The following is a 15363-nucleotide window of genomic DNA, read 5'->3' on the forward strand; positions in this document are numbered from 1 at the left end:
TTTTTAACCCAAAACATCATTATTTTTTTTTAGATGGTATTTTGGCAAAATGGGGAGAAAAGATGCCGAAAGATTACTTCTGAATCCTGGGAATCAGCGAGGTATATTCTTAGTAAGAGAAAGTGAAACCACTAAAGGTATGATTATTATATTAATATGTGCATAACGTGTTTCAGGCATTGTTTGAGGAAGCTGGAGTGAACGTGTTCATCTCCCCCTCCCTCTCCACCCCAGGTGCTTATTCCCTCTCGATTCGTGATTGGGATGAGGTAAGGGGTGACAATGTGAAGCATTATAAAATTAGGAAACTTGACAATGGTGGATACTACATCACGACCAGAGCTCAGTTTGATACTCTGCAGAAACTGGTGAAGCACTACACAGGTAGGTGAGCACTTCAGAGGTAGGAATTAATCTCTGATGTTCTATTTTGTGAGGACAACTCTTTATCTCTCTTAAGCTTTAATATGCTCATTTATATTTACACACAGTAAATCTCCAATAGATGTTGGTGTTCTGGGTTGGATATTTTTAAATTATTTATTTAGTGTTTGTGCATGTGATCGTGTGTATGCACACGCATGCTGTGGTACATGTGGGAAGGTCAGGGAGCGACTTAGGGACTCGGTCCTCTTTTCATAACTTGTGGGTCCTGGGGATGAAACTTAAATTACCAGGCTTGGCCCCAAGTACCAGCTGAGCCATCTTACTGGTGCTGTGCTCTGGTTTCAAACTGAGGAACAAGAGTCACATATGGCCCAGGCAACATAGCAGAACCTTAAATTGGGCGATTGGATATCATGCTCAAATCAGACTGTAATTGGAATCATTATGCCTTACTGGCATAGCACTTACTTTGGAGTTCTAGATCATAATGTATAAATGCTAAGATAGATTGTGACAGTAAATTACAAAACATGACAGCAAATATTTATGTATATTAAGTAGCTAAAGTTTAGCTTGTAATATAAAAAAGTTATCTCAGAGCTAGGATTGTAGCTCACTGGTAAAGCGCTTACTTACATGTGCTAAGGTTTCCTCCCCAACACTGCAAAAAAGAAAAAGGAGTAGAGTCAAAAGTTCTCAGATGTCTTCTTTGATTTCCTTCTGTAGAAGCTGAATCTTTTAAGACTTTCTAAAATATAAACCCTACAAAATCCAATTTGAAGATGCTATTTCTTATCCAAGAAAATGGACCCATAGCAGCTATAGGCATTCTGGTCTTTCAAGGACCTTTGAAAAGTGTTCTGATTTGCAGTCTTGGGTCTTAAATTTTTTCATTGCCGATTGGATATGTAAGTGCATCTGAAAGTCTTTAAATAATTAGTACTACAAGGGGGAAGTTTCCATGGCAATTCTTCTTCTATGACAGCTAACAGCAAACTGAAACTATCAAGTCAATCAGCAAGCTTGAAATTAATGGAACATGTTTCCAAGCTGGCGTTAACTTGTAATTGCCATTGTTAGAATGTGAATTTGAGTGGTTGCTTGGTAAGAATGGGAAGAAATGTGTCTCACTTACAATGAGAAGTTTTATATAAGCAGGGTACACAAACCAAGCCATTATGAATCTGGACTGGCTGCCTTTAGGTCTCCTTTATTTAAAATTCAATCACTTACATCAACTTCTTCCTTGATTTTCAGAGTCTTACAAATTAGTGGTTATTAGAAATAACAACTAATGATCATCCCCCTGGGGAAATACATGAATCCTAGTGGTCTAAGCAGAGCTTTAAGCTGTGATGCAGGCCTTTAATCCCAGCATTTAAGAGACTAAGGCAGGAAGAACCTGAATTCAAGTCCAGCCTAGAATATATAGCAAGACCTTGTCTCAGACACCCTATCTACCTGCTGAAAAGCATAGTGGAATTTTGGAGGCAGACAGATAGATCTGTGTTTGAATCCTCTCGTTTACTAGCTGGGACATTGGGACAGTTCTCTAGGTTTTCCAAGCTCAATTTATATGAAAGATTTACATAGTACTGATTGACACAATAACATAAGCATATGTAGTCAACAAATATTAGCATAAATGTATTTCTAAAATGTTTCACTTGTATATACTTCATATCTTTCTTATGGAAACCTTCCTATTATTCATGTAGTTTTAGAGTAAAGTTGATAGCTTATAGGAGATTATGACTTTAATTCAATGACTTAAGCTTTTTTGAAAAACCAAATAATAAGCCAGGTATGGTGGCATACTCCTTTAATCCTAGAAGCAGGTAAATCACTGAGTTCATATATGTATGTATATATACACACTAATTGTCTTAACTTTGAAAGTAATTCATTTACAGTGTGCCCTGTTCATTTATCTAGAACATGCTGATGGTTTATGCCACAAGTTAACAACTGTGTGTCCAACTGTGAAACCCCAGACTCAAGGTCTAGCAAAAGATGCTTGGGAAATCCCTCGAGAATCGTTGCGACTAGAGGTTAAACTAGGTCAAGGATGCTTTGGTGAAGTGTGGATGGGTAAGAAGCCTGAGCTTTGTTGTTACTTCATTTTGTTATTGTGGAACCATAAATTAAAATAGCAAAATATGATAAAATATGTACAATATGTCCTTAATTATGTCGGATAACTTTTATTGTTGGTTGAATTTTGGTCTAAAATCCCTTCAAATACAGATTCAGATACAGAAATATTGAAAGAGTTAAATAAATTGTTTTCCTAGGAACATGGAATGGAACCACAAAAGTAGCAATCAAAACACTAAAGCCAGGTACAATGATGCCAGAATCTTTCCTTCAAGAAGCTCAGATAATGAAGAAATTAAGACATGATAAACTTGTTCCGCTGTATGCAGTTGTTTCTGAAGAGCCAATTTATATTGTCACTGAGTTTATGTCAAAAGGTAAGTGCATATGAATTGTCTTTTACATGGTTCTGTTGCAATTAAACAACTTTATTTCTGTTCTTTTTTAGATTAAAAAAAATCATACAATATATTTTGATCATAATTCTTTCCAAGATACTCAACCCACTCACCCAACCAATTTTATATTCTTTCACTTAAAAAGACAAAATAATTGAGAAAAACCCAAAACGAAATTAAAAAACAAAAACATGGAGTCCATTTTGTGTTGGCCACTATTCCTGAGCATTCAGCCTTCCCTGAGGTGTGGTTGATATACCCATTTTCTCTCCACTGGGAAAAAGAAAGAAAAAAAAAAAAAGGGTTTTCCCTTTCCCAGCAGTTGTCAATTGAAAATAGGTTCTTGGGTAGGAGTTGGATTATTTGCCCACTTACCCTTCTCTTTGTTGGGATTTTGTCTGGTTTAAACTTGTGCATAATGTCACAGTCTTTGTGAGTTCATATGTGCATCAGACCTGCTGTGTCTGGAAAATACTGTTATTGTGGAGTCATCCACCACCTCTAGCTCTTGCATAGATCCCTGAGCCTTGAGGGAAGGGGTGTGATTCCATCTAGATCTCAGTGTTTCAAAGTCTCTCACTCTCTGCATGTTGTCCAGTTGTGAGTCTGTGTTAATTGCCTCCTGCTGTAAGAAGTCATCTATCTCTCTGATGAGGCTCAGTGATACACTTTTCTATGGGTATAGCAGTATGTTGTTAGGAATCCTTTTATTGCTTTGTTCATTTAACAGAATAATTGTAGATTTTCTCTGGGGTCCGTGATCTAGCTCTCAGAGGTTCTTGGTCTCATTAAGTGTCAGGTATGGGTTCCATCTTATGAAGTGAGCCTTTTAAGTCCAGCCAGAAGATGGATGGTTACTCTCGTAACATTCATGCCCCTATTACACCAGTGAGTATACCTGGCAAGCAGATTGCTAATGTAGCTCACAGAATTCACTTTTCTCCCTTAAAATTACATTGATTTATATATTTTGGATGCATATCTGTATGGGTGCCATGACACATATGTGGAGGTCAAGGGACAGCTTGAAGGAGTTGGCTTTTTCCCACTACCATTTAGGTCTTGGGGATTAAACTCAGGTGTTACTGGTCTTGGGAGCAGGCACCTTTACCCACTGAGCCCTCTTGCAGGCCCTCTATTTTTATACATAGAGATTTTTGTCATATAGTACTTTCTAACTTAAGACTTTTCTGTAGACTTTTGAAAAGAGGAAATGTGATTTTTTTAAATAGAATAGTGGTTATTCCCAGTTATCTCACAGGATCTTATGAGACTTTAAAGGAAAATTAGACAGACTGAGTCTTTTCATAGTTGATTTAACTAAAGGAAATGCAATTGCTAGAGCAATAAAAAAAAGTAGACAAATTAAACCGAAAGGTATAATTTTTATCTCATTTTATATAAACATAGTTCTTACACACTAGACTTCCAGAAACTGTTCTCCCCTGCTGTCAATTGAAATTTTTCATCCTCGCCAGTCCAGGCACAGGTGGGCTCTTATGTAAGGCTAGTTAGAGCCAGGGGCAAAGCCAGACAAGGTTGATGCTCTTCCCTATTTATTTCTAGGACATTGATGCTTTTGAAGAGGATCTAGTAAATGATGCTGATAAGCCTGAATCTACCCCTTTTTAATTAGATCTATTTTAAAATTTTTATTTTTATTTTTATTTTATTTATTTATTTATTTATTTATTTTGGTTTTTCAAGACAGAGTTCTCTGTGTAGCCCTGGCTGACCTTGAACTCAGAGATCCATTTGCCTCTGCCTCTCAAGTGCTGGGATTAAAGGCATGTACCACCACTGCCTGGGTTATTTTTATTTATTTATTTTTTTTTTTTGAATCAGACTAGTTAAGTAACTATTATGTCACCTTCTCTAGTAGTCCCCCTTGGCTGGTGATATAGTTCCTGCTAGTGGTATTGGACTCAGCTTTGCCCTGAGTCTGTTCATATTATTCTCGATCCTTAGAATTTGTTTCTCTCTCTTTGCCAGTTTTACCAATTATACTTTCCTGATCTAGTGTGGAATCCATGGTCAAGCCCAATATTTAATTGCTATCTCTCTTTTTTTGGTGTCCCGTCCCCCACCCCCCACCCCACCCCTGCAGCCCCCAGACAGGGTTTCTCTGTGCAACAGCCCTGGCTGTCCTGGAACTCACTTTGTAAACCAGTCTGGCCTTGAACTCACTGAGATCTGCCTGCCTCTACCTCCCAAGTGCTGGGATTAAAGGCATGCACCACCATGGCCCAGCTCTTTATATGCCTTTTAATCTGAAATTCTCAGCCTTTCTTATGAAAATGAGTATTTTTGTTGTTTTGTTTTACTTCTATAAAAATGTGTCTTTATTTGGTTTTATCTGATATTGTATGCTTTTAACTCATAGTAGAGGGAACAACCAGACCTCCCTTCCTAACCTTTCACTTTGCTGAGTTCATCATACTTGGCTATCCCCATGGTACCATCTCCTGACACCAAGGAGCTATCCATCAAGCCAGCATGAGTTGCTTGTATATAATTGTAACAATTCCATGATATTCCCAGTTGGCTGAATACTAGTTTCAAACTGACTTTTAAGATACGTAGTTCTAACACCTTTTTCATCACAGAATCTTGATCAAAGTGTATGGGGGGAGTAACTAATCTGGTGATATTTTCTCCTAGGATAGGGAAGTGGTAGTTTTTTTCCTTTAAAATCTGTTATTAAGAGAATTTTTAAAATTTTATTTTGATACTCCTCTGGAATCCTTAATAGCTCCAAAAGTGCCCAAAATATATATATATATATATATATATATGGCCAGGCGGTTGTAGCGCACGCCTTTAATCCCACTCGGGAGGCAGAGGCAGGCGGATCTCTGTGAGTTCGAGGCCAGCCTGGTCTCCGAAGTGAGTTCCAGAAAAGGCACAAAGCTACACAGAGAAACCCTGTCTCGGAAAAAAAACAAAAACAAACTTGAAAAGTTTTCTGGTTTAATGATTTGTTTAAAGAATTGAAGAATATTCATTTCCATTTTAATGTAATGTTTGAATTTTTCTGGAATATCTTTCTGTTTCTTACAGGGAGCTTGTTAGATTTCCTTAAAGAAGGAGATGGAAAATATTTGAAGCTTCCACAGCTGGTTGATATGGCTGCTCAGGTAGTTGCATATATATGTATCAATTTGAAACGAAAGCATATGCTTAAAATGTAGAAAAATCTTAGTATAATATTAAAATTGGTGCAATGAAATACTAGAATTTTAGAAGAGGAAGGAGCATTGGAGAAGGTTCAGTGTAAGCCCCTTAGTAGCTGAGCTAGTATTAGAATATTATAGCTGCCTTGTATCATATGGCCTTTGACACAGTGCTTCCACAAATACAATTTATGTATTTACATTTCAGCAAATAAGTTTAAGAAAATTAAGATGGGCTGAGAGGTGGTGGTATACATTTTTAATCCCAGCACTCAGGAGGTAGAAGCAGGCATTTGAGGCCAACCTGTTCTACAGAGTGAGTTCCAGGATAGCCAGGGCTACAGAGAGAAACCTTGTCTCAAAAAAAAAAAAAAAAAAAAAAAAAAAAAAAAAGAAGAAGAAGAAGAAGAAGAAGAAGAAGAAGAAGAAGAAGAAGAAACAAAACGATAATTAAGATGGATGAGAATTATTCCAAATATTAAACCTGAAACTATATGCTGAAGTTCTTTTGTTTATTATATAAGAATTCACATAATATACAAGTAAGAATTAGTCTTGTGTACTTCTGAATTTTTGTTGCAAAGTTTCTATTAAGATAGAGGATAAGTATTAAAGGCACCATTTATTCCCTTCAGTTTATGAGCTTGCTTCTGCAGTGTAGGCAGAAGTTTCTGTCCCTCCAGAAACTCACAAATACATGGCAGCTGCTTCCCAAATTACCACACAGAGGCTTATGTTAATTTTAAAAGCTTGGCTGATAGCTCAAGCTTGTTACTAGCTAACTCTTACACTTAAATTAACCCATATTTCTATTTATGCTTTGCCATGTGACTCAATGGCTTGTTACCTCATTTTTTTGAATGTCCTGCTTGTTTGGTGGCTGGCTGGCATCTCTCCTGACTTCACCCTTTTTCCATCATTCCCAGTTTGGCTTTCCTGCTTAACTTCCTTCTCAGGTACTGGCCTGTCAGCTTTTTATTAACCAATGAGAGTAATACATATTCATAGTGTAGAAAAGGATTGTTCCACAGCACTGTGGCTCTTACCTGTCAGTGAAAGTCCACATGTCCATACCATCTGATAATGTAGACAAACTTCAGAGGAGACAGGCATATGTCAGACCCTGCATTCAAGGCTCTTAGTCACTTTCTCTTAGAAAAATGGCAGACCTTTTAGGCTTTGCAAGGCACATACAAACTCTGTTGGGCCTCATTAGTTTTCACAGCCCTTTAAAAATATGTAAAAGCCATTTTTTTTTAACACTTCTCAAGGCATGTGAAAACAGGCTGTGGCCACATCTGACTTACAAGCTATAGTTTTTTGGTGCTTCAGTACCTTAGATTGTGTCTGGTATCGACCGTGTGAGTTTTTCTACAGAGACTGCAGACTCCATCCTCTTGTGACCATTGACAAGACAGTAGGACATTGTGCTGGTCATGGTCACTGGATATACTCAGGGCATAAAATATTGATCTTCAAAATATATGTTGATTGGTTTTTCCTTGCAGTGTTAGGGATATAAAGATTAATTTAGCCTTTTTTTAATTGTAGTTTTTTTTTCTGTTGTCTTATGGACTGTGTATGTTACTATAATTTTTTTAACTACATAAGTTTTCAACAGTCCCTTTAATTTAAACAAAATTTTTCCCTTTTATCATATATTTTGCCTCTCATTTTGTTTCCTCTCTTAAGATTGCTGATGGTATGGCGTATATTGAAAGAATGAACTACATTCACCGAGATCTCCGAGCTGCTAATATTCTTGTAGGAGAAAATCTTGTATGCAAAATAGCAGATTTTGGCCTAGCAAGATTAATTGAAGACAATGAATACACAGCAAGACAAGGTAAAATAACATACATAGATGCTTATAATCTAGTGCCCTATACTTACTTGTCTTACTTAACACTGTTTTGAACACCCAGGACTTTATGCAGTACACTAATAGTTATCCACGTTCTTGCCTAGCTGGGCTGTCACCAAGGTAGGATGTGGATGCAAGAGCTTTTTGTTGTAGGAAACAGGGCACAGCTAGGTAGAGAGAGTACCTTTTTGCTTAACATGTAACATGCATGTTTATGTGGGTGGGCCTGGCAAGAAACTATCTGTAGACTATGTGCTTTTGTGTGAGTGTTTCCCATGTAGCAAAGCCATATATGAGATCTGTTCAAGGTCAACAAGATTTTGGGGAAAAGGGATCAAGAAGATGGCTAAGCAGGTAAAAATCACCTGAAACTCTTGAGGAGGGAGAAGTGAGAAATATTTAGATAGAAGGATAGAGGGGAGAGAGACAGATAGAAACACAGGATAGCTTGGGTGGACCTGGATCCTTATCCACTGGCCCCTTCTGTTTCTTATAAAGGGCTTTTTAAAGGAATACCAAGGGGCAGGGCAAAAGACCTCCCTTTGCTAGATCAAAGCATACCACACATCCAAGTGCAGACCCACGCACGTGATCAAGCAATCCTCTAATGCAGCTCTGCTGGGTAAAACAAGCTCAGATCTTACTAGGAAACCTTTGTGGGCATATCCCCCTTCTTGATATAAAAAAGGTCCCCCCAGGCCCCTCAGATAGACTGCGCCTGTGTTAGTTCGCCCTCCTTGATAGATCTTCCTTACCTGTTGTGGAGATACACTTTCCATCAAGCATACTCTGCCTTAGGTTGAAAGCTATCAAGAAGAAAGTTGCCCGTCTTTGCCAGGCTCTGGCAGGAGGGGGTACAGAGCTTGCAAACATCCACAGTGATCTCCATAGCTGCCACACCTCCCAGTAAAGGAGTAGAGGATAATAAAGATGGAATATCCTTCTTGAAATGGGTCTAAGGTGATTACAGCAGTCTTAGCTGGATCAAGCCCTTTTCCTGGATCAAAACTCTCTCCTAACAAATGTTCAATAAAATATTCAAGAAACTATTTTGATTCCCATGTCAATGTCAAACCATTTCAAAGTGTCCACTCAAGTAAACAAAAACCATGCTAATTATAAAGACACTTTTACAAATTTGATTATGGGAGGCTTTGTGGGAAGCCTACCCCTTTCTAAACAGAAACAGGAGTGGAAACTTCTAGGAATAAGACAGAAAAACTCCCCTAATTATGACACCTTAAATTAAGTTTTCCAGGGGCTACTGAGATCATAAAATTGTATTTTAAGCTATTATAAAAAGTATTCAGCCAGGCGGTGGTGGCGCACACCTTTAATCCCAGCACTTGAGAGGCAGAGCCAGGCAGATCTTTGTGAGTTCGAGGCCAACCTGGGCTACAGAGTGAGTTCCAGGAAAGGTGCAAAGCTACACAGAGAAACCCTGTCTCGAAAAACCAAAAAAAAAAAATTTAAAATAAAAAAATATTCAAATATATCTGAAGGTAAAAGACTAACAAAAACTTCACATGCTTCTAATGTGATTGATTGGTTTATCCTTTAAAAATTAATGTTATCTAATTTTTCCAGACTAGACACGCTCCAGGAAGATACTTGACAACTGCAGGAACCCTAGTATTCCTGGGATGCACTCAAACTCAGAGGCACTTGCCCCCTGGCCCTTTGCTAATTGCTTCCCGACTACTGGTTAGAAATGGAGATACAACACTAACAGTAAAAGTTAGCAGTGCTTCAGGAGATTGTTTTCTATACTAGGGCAGTTACGAGTGATTCTCCCATTCTGATAGATGTTTCTTCCAGGTGAATTTAATTTTTTGCCCCTACAGAAAGAGAAAAAAAATCTGAGAAAGAAAGGTCTGAAAAGCTTTTAGTTTCTTTTCTTTTCTTTTTTTTTTTTTTGTTTTTGTTTTTTTTTTTTGTTTTTGTTTTTGTTTTTGTTTTTGTTTTTCGAGACAGGGTTTGGTTTCTCTGTGTAGCTTTGCACCTTTCCTGGAATTCACTCTGTAGACCAGGCTGGCCTCGAACTCACAGAGATCCACCTGCCTCTGCCTCCCGAGTACTGGGATTAAAGGCGTGCACCACCACCGCCCGGAAGCTTTTAGTTTCTTTGAGAAAGATTACTAAGTCTTTCCCAAAATTTCTGTTCTCTAATCTTTGACTTCATAGTCAAACTGAAACTAATTTTGATTGTATGGTGTTGTAATGGTGTTTACCGGTAGAGCAGAGGGTTTTGTTTCATCTGCATCCGCCTCAGGAAAAATTCCCCATGCTTTTCAGGGCTTGATTCTAAGCGTCTCCAGGCCAAAAACTGCCATAGGAATCTTTTTCTGCCCATTTTTTTTCATCTTTGGTAGGTTTTTCTCTGATTCTTCCCCAGGATTTTGCACTCACAGTCTCATAGTTGGAAATCAAGGACATAGTTCCTCTGTCTTGTTGTTTATCTTATCCTAAATTTTTTCTTAAATTATATTCTTAACCCAGTATTTCTATATTCTGTGTTACTCTAAAAATTTTTAAATTTTATAGATAGAAATTAAGAGAGAGGAAAAAAAGAAAGAAACCGAGATAGAGAGAGATATATGCTGCAGCTTTACTTTTCAACTTCAGCATTCCACTGCCTTACTTTCACTCCCCAAAATAGAATACCCCTGCCTCAATTTTTCAACATAACCACACATGCCCAAACTTCCTGCGGGGGCCTCTCCCCCTTTCGCCAAGTGCCTGGTCCCTGTTTGGGTGCCTCTGTGGGAGACCCACTCCCACTTTTACCCCAGGGTATTCTTGAGGAGGGAGAAGTGAGAAATATTTAGATAGAAGGATAGAGGGGAGAGAGAGAGATAGAAACACAGGATAGCTCAGGAGGTCCTGGATCCTTATTCACCAGCCCCTTCTGTTTCTTCTAAAGGGCTTTTTTTTTTTTTTTTTTTTTTTTTTTTTTCTCTGCCTCCTGAGTGCTGGGATAAAAGGTATGCACCACCACCGCCCATCTTTAAAGGGCTTTTTAAAGGAATGCCAAGGAGCAGGGCAAAATACCTCCCTTTGTTAGATCAAAGCATGCCACACATCCAAGTGCAGACCTTTCCAAACACCTGGTAACCCTGCACGTGGTCAAGCAATTTTCTAATACAGCTCTGCTGGGTAAAGCAAGCTCAGGTCTCACTAGGAAACCTTTGTGGACCTCCACAACACACACTTGACACAGTAAGCACACAAAAGTCAGAATACAGCCTTGGGCTTTACTCTCCCATCTTGAGATTGGGTTTCCTGTTTCCCAGGATAAGTGCCAGATTTAGCTGTCTCTAAACGTCCTGACATTTTCCTGTTTCCAGTTACCCTCTCATTGTAAAAGCACTTGGATTACACACACAAGTTACATGGGTTCTGGGAATCTAAACTCAAGTCCTCATGGCTAACCAGCACTTGACCTACTGAGCCATCTCCCTTGTCTCAAGTAAATGTTTTCTTTTTTTTTTTAAACAAACTTGATGAGTTGTTATTTAAACTATTGTCTTAGATTGGAGGTGGTTCCCAGTCAACCATTGTCTCTTCCTACCCCAAGGAGACCTCAGCAATGTCTAGTGACATTTTTTGTTGTTCCAATTTGGGTACTATTGTCAGCATCTGGTAGGTAGAGTCTAACATCCTGCTAAACATGCTGTAACATACAGCCTAATAATCACACACACAAAAAAAAAGATTACCATGCCCAGAACAGTTAGCATTGCCAGAGTAGAAAACCCATGATTTAGCTCCAGTCTGAAAAAGGGTTTATGTTTATTTTATGTGTGAAAGGTGTTTTGTTTGTATGTATGTCAGTGCACCACATGCATGTAGTACCCATGGAGGCCAGACGAGGGCGTCAAATCTCGTAGAACTGGAGGGATGGATGTTAGCCTCCTTGTGGGTGCTGGGTATCAATTCTGGATCCTCTAGAAGAGTAGCCAGTACTCTTAACTGCTGAGTCATCTCACTACCCTCTCCATTTCTTTTCTATCTCTACCCCTACATATACTTACCTCCAACTAGTCATATATTCCTGTAGTCCTTACTTAGAAAATCCTAACCATTTGTTCAAGGCTAAATTTAGTTGCCACTGTTTAATGAAGACTTGTTATGTGACAAATGAAAATTGAACTATTTTTCATAATATCTAAGAACTCTTATTTTACAACATACACACACACACATATAAAATCACTTCAACTATATATAGCACTTATAATTTTGCTAGCATAAATATATAAATTTCATGAAAGCTGTATTGTTTGTGTATCCACAATAATTAGCAAAATGCTTGTGTTTTAAAGTCTTACACTAAATATTTGTGTAAATTAACAAAGTGTTTTAAAAATGGTAACACAAGGGCTGGTGCAATGAATCAGCTAGCAGATGTGCTTGTTACTCAAGCCTGGTGACCTGAGTTTGATCGTTGGAACCCACATAAAGGTGGAAAGGTAGAGCCAACTCCACAGAGTTGTCCTCTGACCTCCATGCAAGTGCCATGGCACATGTGCACTCACACAAACACACAATAAAAACTGTAGCGGGAATCCTAATTAGTCTTATATAAAAACCTGGAGCCAGATATCGGGGTAAATATTGAAAGATCAGAAAGACAAAGGAGCAAGCCACAGCTACCTCTTACCTTGCCAACTCCTCAGCCTGAAAGTGGTTCAGCTCCTGTCTCCTCCCGCCTTATATTGCTCTCTCCACCCAGCCTTATCAAATCCTCTCTCCACCTCCCTAGTACTGGGATAAAAGGCATGTGCCTCCCAAGTACTAGGATCAAAGATGTGTGCCACCACTGCCTGGCTTCTATGGTTAACTAGTGGCTGGCTCCACACTCTGATCTCCAGGCAAGCTTTATTTGTTAGAGCACAAGCAAAATATCACCACCACAAAAAACTTCTGCAAAGATAGCACAAAAGTACATAAAAGTTATGAGCCAACAGCCATTAGACCCAGAATGGGTTTTCAACCATAATTGGTTACAGCCACTGGATGTCGTGAACTTAAAGTTGTAGAATTTATAATAATGTAATATCTCATGTCTCTAAACCTAGCACTTGGAAGTTAGAGGCAGAAGGATCAGGAGTTCATGGCCTTTCTTCAAAAAATAGCATGTTAGAGACCAGCTGACGCTTTCTCAAAAAGCCAGACAGAGGGAGAGACTAATGCATGAAGTTTTAATCTTTGTTCATCACATATTTTACACACACACTAAAAACAGCAACAGATTTAGCTTGATTTAGCAAATGTTTGTAATCCCAATTTTCAAAAGGCTGACACAGTATTGTGAGACTTTTTTTTTTTTCCAAGACAGGGTTTCTCTATCCCTGGATGTACTAGAACTTGCTCTGTAGACCAGGCTGCTCTTAAACTCACAGAGATCTCCTGCGTCTGTCTCCTGAGTGCTGGGATTAAAGGTGTGCATCACATGCCCACCCAGCCATAATTGTGAGAATTTAAGAGTAGCCTAAGATAAATATAGCAAGATCAGGATCCCATGTGCTCCCCTATCCCAAATTTCCAATTTTACAATCCATGTTTTTGTCTTATTAAAACTTCTGCTGTTTTATTGGATCATGTTCTGTTCCCACCAGCAACTTTTTATAGCATTAAATATAAGAAAAAACAGATTTATTTTAGTGTAAAAATTTAAAGTCAGTGCAGTTTTCCACGTATTTTCTGTGTTTGAAGATTTAAACTTAAAACACACAGAATTGGGATATTGATAGAGATTAGACCCGTATACCTTACATTTACGCAGATAGGCTCTTCAGAAACATTTAAGATTGTCAATATTATTTTTAGGTGCAAAATTTCCAATCAAGTGGACAGCTCCTGAGGCTGCACTGTATGGTCGGTTTACAATAAAGTCTGATGTGTGGTCATTTGGAATTCTACAGACAGAGCTGGTGACCAAGGGGAGAGTGCCATATCCAGGTAAGCTTGTGTTTCTCTAGCTCTTTAGTTATCTCAACATAGGCTTTAATGAGGGGTGCACTCAGCAAGAATGTGAGGGAGAGAGACTGTTTCTCCTTTCCTACCCCTTTATTTTGGCACTGGGTATGTAGCAATCCATGAGAGCTGGAATCCTTGAGCAAGCACAGGAGGTGTGTCCTACATTCACTTCGGCTTCTCTAAGATGTTTTCCCAAAAAGCACTTTATATGTTCTGTACTCTCATATCAGAAGCATGTCTTAAATATCCTAGGTTATATCTGTCCCCTCAAGTATTCTTTTCTAGAATTGTGATATTCTAGACTCAAAAGATTGTTTTGAGAAGCATTGTTTCCTCTTGTAATAAGAGGGAAAATAAACTATTTTACTGTAAAAATTAAGACATTGATGTAGGTTTTTGGTGCAAGAAGAATTTTTAGGCTAGTTGAAATTCAGCTATAATTGAATATTCCTTCAGCATGTTAGCTCTCAAGCACGTCCACTGAGGTCTCCTGACAGTTGAATAGTGTGAAAGCATAGAAAATCCAGTCTTTGGGAAGAATTGCTATAGTGATCTCTTACGTGCCATTCCTTAATCCTTGCAGCTGTAGATGAAGTGTTGTCACGTTCTGTGGCCACATCCTTTCATTATGTGCTGATGCTTAGCCATCCAAATTCTCCTCACTCAATGGTCATTCCTCATCACCCTGTCAAATGAGACTCCCTTCCTATCTTAATTCGTAGTCATCTTTTTTTTTTAATTTACTGAGTTTTTTCATTTCATATAAATATATGATATATATATATATATCATATATATATATATAAAAACCCTATCTCGAAAAACCATCATATATATATATATAGGGTTTCTCTGTGTAGCCCTAGCTGTCCTGGAACTCACTCTGTAGCTGACCTCTAATTCGGAGATCCACCTGTCTCTGCCTCCCAAGTGTTGGGATTAAAGGCATGCACCACCACTGCCTATATTTTTTATCATTTTCCCCTCCCCCAACTTGTCCCACATTTTCCTCTCCTTTCTACCCACCCTTCTTTGTTTTTTTTCCTCTTTCAAAAAAAACCAAAACCAAAACCATAGAAATGAAAATCAAAATAAACAACCAAAAGACCAATAAGACAAAAAAAAAAAAAAAAAGTGCCACATTGTCCTTTAATCCCAGCACTTAGTAAGCACAGTGGTAAGTGAATCTCAAAGTTCAAGGCTAGCCTGGTCTACAGAGCTAGTTCCAGGATACACAGAGAATCCCTGTCTTGAAAAACCAAAAGAAAAGGTTACAGCAATATCATTGAGTTCATTTTGTGTTGGCTAACTACTTCTAGGCATAGTCTGCCCTAGACTGTGGTTGATACACAAAGTGATACTCCATTAAAGAAAACTGGTGTTTCTCTTTGTTTGCAGGTCTTCAGTTGCAAATACCTTATTGGTTAGGGATGGGATGCCCTGTCCATTTTCTCCTTTCAGT

General features: G+C 38.4%; 1 protein-coding gene across 3 annotated transcripts in view; it reads left to right on the forward strand.

Moving 5' to 3' along the window:
* Yes1 (YES proto-oncogene 1, Src family tyrosine kinase) overlaps positions 1–15363 on the forward strand; it is a 68257-nt gene that overhangs the window by 40521 nt on the left and 12373 nt on the right. For all 3 annotated transcript variants that reach the window (XM_059277918.1, XM_059277916.1, XM_059277917.1), the window contains exons 5-11: positions 34–137; positions 235–384; positions 2323–2478; positions 2682–2861; positions 5943–6019; positions 7748–7901; positions 13752–13883. In XM_059277918.1, coding sequence (XP_059133901.1) covers positions 34–137; positions 235–384; positions 2323–2478; positions 2682–2861; positions 5943–6019; positions 7748–7901; positions 13752–13883 — 953 coding nt within the window. The remainder of the gene's footprint in view (positions 1–33; positions 138–234; positions 385–2322; positions 2479–2681; positions 2862–5942; positions 6020–7747; positions 7902–13751; positions 13884–15363) is intronic.

The sequence above is a fragment of the Peromyscus eremicus genome, chromosome 13 (assembly GCF_949786415.1).
Source record: "Peromyscus eremicus chromosome 13, PerEre_H2_v1, whole genome shotgun sequence".
Taxonomy (NCBI): Eukaryota; Metazoa; Chordata; class Mammalia; order Rodentia; family Cricetidae; genus Peromyscus; species Peromyscus eremicus.